This window comes from Prunus dulcis, chromosome 4 (assembly GCF_902201215.1).
Source record: "Prunus dulcis chromosome 4, ALMONDv2, whole genome shotgun sequence".
Classification (NCBI taxonomy): domain Eukaryota; kingdom Viridiplantae; phylum Streptophyta; class Magnoliopsida; order Rosales; family Rosaceae; genus Prunus; species Prunus dulcis.
Genome location: NC_047653.1, coordinates 15149656 through 15160061, shown reverse-complemented (window position 1 = coordinate 15160061; position 10406 = coordinate 15149656). Strand labels below are relative to the sequence as shown.

Sequence of the window (10406 nt, the reverse complement as noted above, 5' to 3'; positions counted from 1 at the left end):
TATTCAATTATCCTCAGTTTGGATTGGTATAAAAATAATAATAATAATAATCTATGTTTTGTTTTTGCTATGATTTCCACCTTATATGTTGTATCTATTCACCAAAATCTCATCCCCAATCGCAATGATCTCTAATGGGAAACCTATAATTTAAGATGTACAGATTAAAAAGATTCACATAGCATTTTGGTTTTGTAAAAGTGGGCTTCTCTTAATCATTTCTCGGGATATAACTTAATCATCATTTTAATTTGGAAGCATTTGAAGACAAATCTTACACATGCATTCATGATGCATGTGAAGATTCATGTAAAATATGATAAAAATTTACTTAGCCCGGCTCCCACTCTCTTCTCTAGGTGCTAAAAATGTCATCTTCAGGCTCTAAGAAAAATGATATGAACCATAAAAACCTTCACAAACATTCTTCATAATCAAAACTTTGTCCTACTTTCCTTCTGGTTTAAGTTTGAGTATTTTTTGGTGGATAGTTTCAAGTTTGGGTTGCAAATGAAAGAGGAGGAGAAGGAGAATGGGGGAAGGAAAAAATTTCCCTGTAATGGCATAGTGGGAAATAAATGATTTTTTCATCTCACAATTGCAATTTTCTTATAGGAGAATGTGAAAATATAAGTGAAGAGAGAGAAAATAGAGTGGTGAATTTAATTAAAATTAATTTCAATTTATAATAATTTAAAAAAGAAATAATTAGTTCATATTTAATCAAATTCATTGATAGTGGGTTGATCTAAAGATGTGAAATTTGTGCTAAAATTGTGTCAAAAACCTATCTAGTCTCATGGATCCGGCCCCATTATAATATATAATATATATGGGTATGTCATGTATATACATGTATATATTGTCTACAACTACAACAAAACTATTGCGAATAATTTTGTTAGAAAAGTCTACAAAAGATTTAGTGAACGTATTTGATATATATGAATCAAAGTGCATGGTCCGCCACCCCAAATGGTCCTCAAGTGCCGAACTAAGAAGCAAAGATGACTTTGTTTGTACATGTGAAAAACATGATCTTATTATGTGTTTGATTTTAGGGTCATATCCCATTCCAAATTGACATCCGATCTTGTAATTAAGACCTTACAAACTCTTACACAAATTCGAGAAAATTCTATACACGATCTCATCCATTAATTATATGGTAAATATTAACATGACAAATGTGGGTTCTATTTTTATGTTAGAATTTTCAGTTTTACCCCCGAATTATGACCCTAATCAAACTTAATTCTTAAAACTAAAAAGTCAACCAATTTAGCACTTGAATTAATTAAAACAACCAATTTAACCCTAATACTTTGCTGCAGTCCATACGGCTGGAATGGTGGATGAAATTCGAAAAATTTAACTGTAAGGCCATCTCCATCCCTTCAGGCTGGCCCAGGCAAAAGGCAGGAGCAAGCCCGAGTCCACTCCAGCGCGACCAACCCAGCCCGGGCAAGCTGCGGGTCCCACGAGCCTGGGCTGGCCCAAGGGCAAATTTCGACTGGGCTCGAGCCCGAGGTTGTGCTGACGTGGCGCTGACGTCACGACGACGTCAGCGCGTGAATTCAAATTTTTTTTACCGTTGGCGAGTGTAATACACGCTCCAACGGTAAAAAAAATTTGACTGAAGTGCGCTGACGTCGTCGTGACGTCAGCACCAACGGTAACACGCCACGTGTCGGCTCCGGGTGGCTCCGATTGAATTTTTTTCAGAAATCCTACGGTTCTCATTTTTTTGGCCAAAAAAATTTAAAAAAAATCCTAAAAAATCAGAAAAAATTCGAAAAAATTCTGAAATTTTTTAAAAAAAATACCAAAAATGTATGTATTTTTTCCCTATAAATACCTAACCATTTTATCTACTTTCAACACCAAATCTTCATACAATTTCTTCTCCATACAATATTTTCTACTCTCCACTCACATAATTCATTTTCCACACCAAATCTCCATACAAACTCATCTCCTTCCAATATTTTTTACTCTCTACTCATATTTTCCACTTTCCACACCAATTCCATATAAACTCTTCTCCTTCCAATATTTTTTACTATCCACTCACATTTTTGTACTACTTTCCATTTGTAGAAAATAAACAAATGGCATCTTCTGTTGAAATCGGAGGCTCGTGGTCAACCCAGGAAGATATTGCATTGTGCGAGTCTTGGGTGAACGTTAGTCATGACCCTATCACGGGCAATGAGATGAAGTTCCATCATATGTGGAGCAAAATTCATGGAGAATTTTGTCAAAGATCGGGTTCCATTCGGACCGAAATGGCTTTGTCTAGTAGATGGAAAATTCTAAACAAAGAGTTAGGGAAATGGAGAAATGCATTGACAAAAGCAAAGGAGAACATTCGGAGCGGTGCGAATCTTTCCGATGAGGTAAAATATTTTTAATTGCCATTTTAATCAATTTAATGTAACTTTTTTTTTTTATTGCATATTCTATATTTTTTGTTGCACAATGTTTATTTTATTTTTGCATTTCCTAATTGGCTTTATTTATTTACATAATCAATTTTATTCTTGCATTTCAAAATAGTTTATAATTTCATGCATAATCTTTATTTTTGTTTTTGCATTTTCAATATTTCTATATTTATTTACATAATCAATTTTATTCTTGCATTTCACAATAGTTTATAATTTCTTGCATTGTATATTTTTTTAATGCACTTCCAATTATTTATTTTGAATAGATCATACAAGCACAAATGTGGTTCGGTGCCACGGGGCAAGGGAAAAAAAGTTTTGTGCATTTCCAATGTTGGGAAATTGTCAAAGATTGTTCCAGATTCAAAATTATTCCTACCGCACCCCCGGTTGTGTTGCATGAGACGCCGCTCCACGAATCGCCATCAACCGATTCGCCATTAGACTCCCCAATGGAAACGGAGTCACCACTCCCACGTCCGCCGAGACCTATTGGGAGAAAGGCGGCAAAGGCCAAGAGAGGGGCCACTTCAAACATTGATTGTGTTCAAATATTCGAGCAAATAGCTAAGAACAACTCTCTAAGATTGGAGAGAGACTTGAGGAGAGATGAAGCGGACAAGGCACGATTGGAAGCCTTTGCAATTGAAAAGCAACATGCAAAAGAAAAAGACGACGATGAAAGAGAGATGAAAATCATGGCCATGGATACGAGCCATATGTCTCCTGAAACAAAGGCCTATTGGAAGCATAAACGAAGGGATGTGATGAGAAGAAAACTTTTCCATGACGACGGTCCTAGCAATACGGATTGGCTAAATGATGAAAACCATTAGATTGTATTGTTGTATTTTTTAATAATTGTTGTATTTTTTTTTTTTAAATTGTTGTTGTATCCTTTAATTTGTTGTATTGTTTCTTTTTTATTCAATCTACTTTCCATCTATAATTGGACTACTTATTAAAAACATTTGAGCATTCCTCACCAAGATTAATTAAAAACAACCCTTCATTTATTGCAAACAACACACAAAACAAACCGAGATTATAATTTTTATTAATGAATATCCGAAAATTTTATCTGGAATAAGACACGTGGCAACCGAGATTCACATCCGAAAATCTTATCCGAAAATTTAATTACAAAAGATTATCAAAATTAATGATTTAAAGTATAAAAAAAATAGGAAATAAAGTACAATGAATAGTAATTGCCCTTGACTTGCCCTAGACTTTGCCCTTGTGGGTGGAACCACAAATGGCAAGGCTGACACTATTCACGTGAATAGTGTCAGCCCTTGCTTGCCCTAGCTTGCCCTTGCCTTAGACTTTGCCCTAAGGGGTGGAGTTGCTCTTAGGAAAAGTTTAGGGGCCCTCTTGAGTTGCTCCCCAACCGAGCCACCTCTGTGGGTCAGTTTGACAAGTTAACGCTGACATTAGAAAAGTCCGCAGTAATGCTATAAAAAATAAAAAGCCTATTAAGTTGATGATTGGAACAACCAATAAAGTTTGGGCAGCAAGGTCACTCATGTATTGTTCTAATCCTTACAAGTTTTGGGTCGCTAAATGTATTGTTCCAAAAAGCTATAATGTACCACAATTCGATATATGCAATTCAGTTCAAAATTTGTAAAGCGGCGAGCGAATTGGGTAACTATGATATAGCTAGTCTAATAACAGTAAAATATGGGGAGGATATATATCGCAATAAGAGAAAAATGTATTTTTTCGTGGATGGTTGCAAGTTTGGGTTGCAAATGAAAGAGGAGTAGGAGAATGGGGAGAGGAAAAAATTTCTCCGTAAAGGCATAGTGGGAAATAAATGAATTTTTTTCATCTCATAATTGCAATTTTCTTATAAGAGAATGTGAAAATATAAATGAAGAGAGAGAAAATAGAGTGGTGAATTTCAATTTATAATAATTTTAAAAAGAAAGAATTAGTTTATATTTAATCACATACATTGATAGTGGGTTAATCTAAAGGTCTGAAATTTGTGCCAAAATTGTGTCAAAAATCCCATGAATCCGCCCCCATTATAATATATAATATTTATGGGTATGTTACAATAATAATAATAACATGTACATACATGTATATATTGTCTACAACTACAATAAAACTATTGCCAATAATTTTGTTAGAAAAGTCTACAAAAGATTTAGTGAACGTATTGATATATATATATATATATATATATATATATATATATGAATCAAAGTGCATGGTCCGCCACCCCAAAATGGTCCTCAAGTGCCAAACTAACAAGCAAAGATGATCTTTGTTTGTACATGTGAAAAACATGGTCTTATGTGTTTGAGTTTAGGGTAATATCCCATTCCAAATTGACATCCGATCTTGTAATTAAGACCTTACAAACTCTTACACAAATTCGAGAAAATTCTATACACGATCTCATCCGTTAATCATACGGTTACTATGTGCGGTAAATATTAACATGACAAATGTGGGTTTCATTTTTATGTTAGAATTTTCAGTTGTTTTACCCCCGAATTATGACCCTAATCAAACGTAATTCTTAAAACTAAAAAGTCAACCAATTTAGCACTTGAATTAATTAAAACAACCAATTTAACCCTTACAGTTAAATTTTTTGAATTTCATCCACCATTGCAGCCATATGGACTGCAGCAAAGTATTAGGAAAAGTTTGGGGGCCCTCTTGAGTTGCTCGCCAACCGAGCCACCTCTGTGGGTCAGTTTGACAAGTTAACGCTGACATTAGAAAAGTCCGCAGTAATGCTATAGAAAATAAAAAGCCTACACGAGTTGGTGAGAAACCAAAAACAAATTCAAAGTTGGGTGCTTTGGCTCCATTATAAATACTACCCCAAGCCTGTTGTTTTATCACACCGCCAAATATTAAATCAAGAGAGCTATACAATCCCACATATTACCAATGAAGTTCAGAAACCCTCCAGTCCTGCTTTTCATTCTCTCTGTCCTTTCCCTCTCGATACCATGGACAACTGCAGGAACAGTTTCCATTGATCGCTTTCTCCAATGCCTCACAAAATATCCTCACCCTGCCCACACAATCCAAGAATCAATTTACACCCCTCAAAATAGCTCATTTCAATCTGTTTTGGTAGCACATATTAATAACCGCAGATATTCTACAGCTGCAACTCCAAAACCTCTGGCCATAATAGCGGCCAAGAATCAGTCCCATGTCCAAGCAACTGTGCTTTGTGCCAAACATCATGGGTTGCAAATTAAAATCCGAAGTGGTGGCCATGATTTCGAGGGTTTATCTTACACGTCGGATGTGCCCTTTGTCATTCTCGACATGTTTAATATTAACTCCATTGATGTTAATGTTGCGGATGAGAGCGCTTGGGTTCACTCTGGAGCTACTCTTGGAGAAGTTTATTATGCAATTGCTGCAAAAACCAACGTTTACGGTTTTCCTGCTGGGATTTGTCCAACGGTTGGTGCTGGTGGCCATTTTAGTGGCGGCGGCTATGGGTTTATGATGAGAAAGTATGGGCTTAGCATCGATAATATCGTGGATGCTAAGCTAGTTACTGCTAATGGTAGAATCCTTGATAGAAAGTCAATGGGAGAGGACCTTTTCTGGGCCATCAGAGGAGGTGGTGGAGCTAGCTTCGGAGTTATTCTTTCATGGAAGCTCAAGCTGGTTCCAGTTCCACCCAAAGTGACTGTGTTCAACCTTACCAGGACCATAGAGGAAGGTGTTACAGATTTGGTTTACAAGTGGCAAACTGTTGCACCCAAGCTGCCCAAAGAGGTCTTCCTCAGAGCACAGCCACAAGTGAAGAATATTGATACCAAGGGAAACAAGACTGTGGGAGTATCATTCATTGGCCATTTCTTGGGAACAAGTGACAAGGTTGTGGCATTGTTGAATGAGAGTTTCCCTGAACTGGGCTTACAACGAAAAGACTGCTATGAAGTGAGCTGGGTGGAATCCACTGTATTTTGGGCTGAAAGTCCCATTGGAACCCCCATAGAAATTCTTCTCAGCAAGCCAACTGAACCAGAGACCTTCTACAAAGGTAAGTCAGACTATGTGAAGGAACCAATTCCAAAACATGTTTTTGATTCCATATGGAAGAAGATGATTGAGATAGAGCACATTTGGTTGGATTGGAACCCTTATGGTGGAAGAATGAGCGAGATTTCCGAGTCAGCAACTCCATACCCTCACAGGGCCGGAAACCTATTTTTTGCGCTATACTATTCGTCGTGGTATGACGAAGGGATTGAGGCCACCAACAAGTACGTTCGCTTAACAAGAGAGTTGTATGACATGATGACACCGTATGTCTCCAAGAATCCAAGAGAGGCGTTCCAAAACTACAGGGATCTCGACATCGGTGCGAACCAGGATAATAAGACTAACTTTGAAACTGCTACACTTTATGGAAGGAAGTACTTCAAAGGTAATTTTGATAGATTGGTGCGTGTGAAAACCATGGTCGATCCTCATAATTTTTTCAAGCATAAGCAAAGTATCCCTCCTCTTTAGAGAGAGATGTATACTATATGTTTATGTGATATCCGTAACGAATAAAGTCCACCTCTGAGAGAGAGAGAGAGAGAGAGAGAGAGAGAGAGAGAGAGAATAAGTGGAAGGTTAACATAAATCATCTTATTGATGTTACCAAAGTATTCATTTCATTTATTGTAAAAGAAAGCTTGTAGTCTACAATGACGATCTCATGTAACCTCTACAATATGTATTCTTTTTTAAATTAGCATATATAAATAACAAGTCCTTCTCATATACGAATGAATCCTTTTGGTACATTATCAATTGTAGGCTGGCCAAAAATGTTGAAGCACACCCTCAAACTCTCTCCTTGTACGTCTAAGAAATCAAGAAATTATTGACCACTTATCTACACCTCTCTATCTAATAATGTTTATGAATCATTTGTTTTGATTTCTTATTCTTTATTTCTTATTTTCCTTTTCATTCCTAAGAACATCTGCAATGGTTAGGATCAATGCAAACTCTCTTCTTTTTGTTTTGAAATTGCCATTATGGTCAAGTTTTTGTTTTCTTCATGAAAATCACAAAAACCAAGCATGGGTTTATGGCATATCCCTCATGTTTAGCATGCATACTTGAATCTCTCTCTTACAAATCAAATATATTAAAAAGAAAAGTAAAAATCCAACCCCACCAATCTCTCAAATGTCTCTATCTCTCCCCACTCTCTCTCTCTCTCTCTCTCTCTCTCTCTCTCTCTCTCTCTCTCTCTCTCTCTCTCTCTCTCTTCAATTTGGCGAGCCTCCAGTTCTCTCTCCTTTTTGCTAGATGTTGAGAGTCAAAAGTTGGTTCTCCAAAATAAAGAGCCAAGTGAGGAGTCTGCTGGAAGGAGGATTTTTCTTCTTTTTAGCCAAACTACCTAACCCTGCCAAATAAGCCAAAGCCTCTGAGTTACCATCACAAACCTTCCACACACTACTACATTTTACACTTTGCGCGACGAACAGAATTTCGTCGCTCAAAATACATTGTAGTCGCACAAATTTCAGCGCGACAGAAACTTCGTCGCGCAGAATCCGTTGCGCAAAGATCGTGAAGAAAGACTTTGCGCAACGAAGACATTTCATTGGTCACACAAAGTGACTTTGCGCGATGAAAACGTATTAGTCGCGCAAAGCGACTTGGATTTGTCGCGCAAAGTAACTTTGCGCGACGAAAAGTATTGGTAGCGCAAAGCTATGAGCGAAGAAATACATTGGTCGCGCAAAGTCTAAAAACAATTTATAAAAAATAAAAAATTCCCGCGTCCAATTTTTGGAACCAGCCCAAATTTTTTGAGTTTTGCGCGACGAATACTAACGTGACTTTTTGTATAATTATTTCTTTAATATGAATTTATTTATATGAATTTTTTCAAATTTTTACTTTTTAAATTTAATTTAATTGTATGATTTCTTTTTAAAATTACTTTAATTTAAATTGATATTAATTTTTACTTTTTAAATTTAATTTAATTGTATGATTTTTTAATTACTTTAATTTAAATTGACATATTCAAAATAAAATTACATATGAAAAATAGTTATTAAATTATCCAATAAATATATATATAATATTCAAAATGTACACATAAATTAACAAAGTACAATAATAAAATCCTAATACAAGCGTATTGTGGTAGTAGTGGCGGAGGATATGTTTTGATAGCTTCCTAATCCTCAACTTTAGCCGTCAAAGTCTCGATGATTCCCTACAAAAAAAAAAAAAAATATGGTCAAATAACCACAAAAAAAAAAAAGGCATAATCTCCCCTAAAATTGTTATACCACAAATCCAACCCAAACTCCAATCCCTCCCCTTTACTCAACCCCAAAACCCGCACAAACTCAAAATTAACTCCAAAAACACATATTAATGAAAAAAATTTAAAATTTGGAGAGAATATACCTTTTGGCAAGATTGAGAGTGAATGAGAATGAGAATGAGAGGGAGAAGTGAGTGTGAGAGAATTAGAGAAGATAGTGATAGAGAGATGAGAGAGTGAGTGAGAGAGATGAGAGAGTGAGTGAGAGAGAGTGAGAGATAGTGAAGAGAGAGATGAGAGATTAAGTGAGAGGAGTGAGTGAGAGAAATGGTGGGATTTGGGGAGAGGGAAAGAGAAAGGAGAGGTAAGAGTAGAGAAAGGCATTGAGAAAATGGTGGAGTTATTTCGGTTTTAAAAACCGTATCACTTTGCGCGACGAAAAATTTTGTTGGTCGCGCAGAGGTTTGCGCGACGAAAAATATTGGAATATTAATCACGCAACTTTTTGCGCGACGAAACATATTGATCGCGCAAAGTCTAAAAAAATTATTTAAAAAAACAAAAATCCCCGCGTCCCATTTTTGGTACCCGCCAAAATTTTTAAATTTTTGCGCGACGAATAGAAGAGTATTGGTCGCTCAAAGTCAAAAAATTATTTTTTTAAAAAAAATCCCAGCGTCCCATTTTTGGTACCCGCCAAAATTTTTAAATTTTTGCTCGACAAATAGAGAAATATTGGTCGCGCAAAGTCAAAAAAAATTATTTAAAAAAAAAATCCCCGCGTCCCATTTTTGGTACCCGCCAAAATTTTTAAATTTTTGCGCGACGAATATAGTATTATTGGTCGCGCAAAGTCTAAAAAAATTATTTAAAAAAATAAAAATCCCCGCGCCCCTTTTTTGGTACCCGCCAACATTTTTAAATTGTTGCGCGACGAAAAATACGTAATAGTCGCGCAAAGTCTAAAAAAATTTCCGCGTCCGATTTTTGGTACCCGCCCAAATTTTTGCGAGACGAAAAAAATATATTGGTCGCGCAAAGTTTTGAGCGAAAAAAAATATTGGTCGCGCAAAGTCTAAATTTTTTTTATTTTTTTAAAAAATCTCGTGTCCCATTTTTGGTACCCGTCCAAATTTTTAGAGTTTTGCGCGACAAACTGTTGGTTGCGCAAACTTTTGAGAGACGAAAAATTGGTTCGTAACACAATATTTATAAAAATAATTGTTATGAATAATAAAATTAAAATTATTTTATTTTACAATTTAAAATATAAATAAGGTTAAAGCTGCTTAATAAATATATATACTATTCAATTTCTTAAATGTTATACGTACAAAATAAATAAATTTAAAGCTACTTAATAAATAAATATATATACACACACCATTCAACGATCCAACCGTCAGACTTATTTGTATATACTTCAAGATCGTATACCCCAAAAATCGCAAAAAACAAACATTCAGAGATCTAGTAACGGGACAAAACTTTTCGATGGTTATAAATGAAAAATTACTATTTAACGGTTATTTAAACTCCGATTTTGATGATTTTTTTTACAGCTACACTCCTTGACCATATATGAATACAATGACTGAATTTGATCTTCAATTTAAAATATTTACACTAGTGGATACCACAAAATCTTATGTTATATCTAACGAACGTATAAA

General features: G+C 35.6%; 1 protein-coding gene across 1 annotated transcript; it reads left to right on the top strand.

Annotated features, from left to right (window-relative positions):
* The first annotated feature begins 5325 nt into the window (after positions 1-5325).
* LOC117625771 (berberine bridge enzyme-like 17) lies at positions 5326-7230 on the top strand. The gene has a single exon (XM_034357317.1). The coding sequence runs from the start codon at positions 5370-5372 to the stop codon at positions 6960-6962; it is 1593 nt and encodes a 530-aa protein (XP_034213208.1). The 5' UTR covers positions 5326-5369; the 3' UTR covers positions 6963-7230.
* Positions 7231-10406: the final 3176 nt, after the last annotated feature.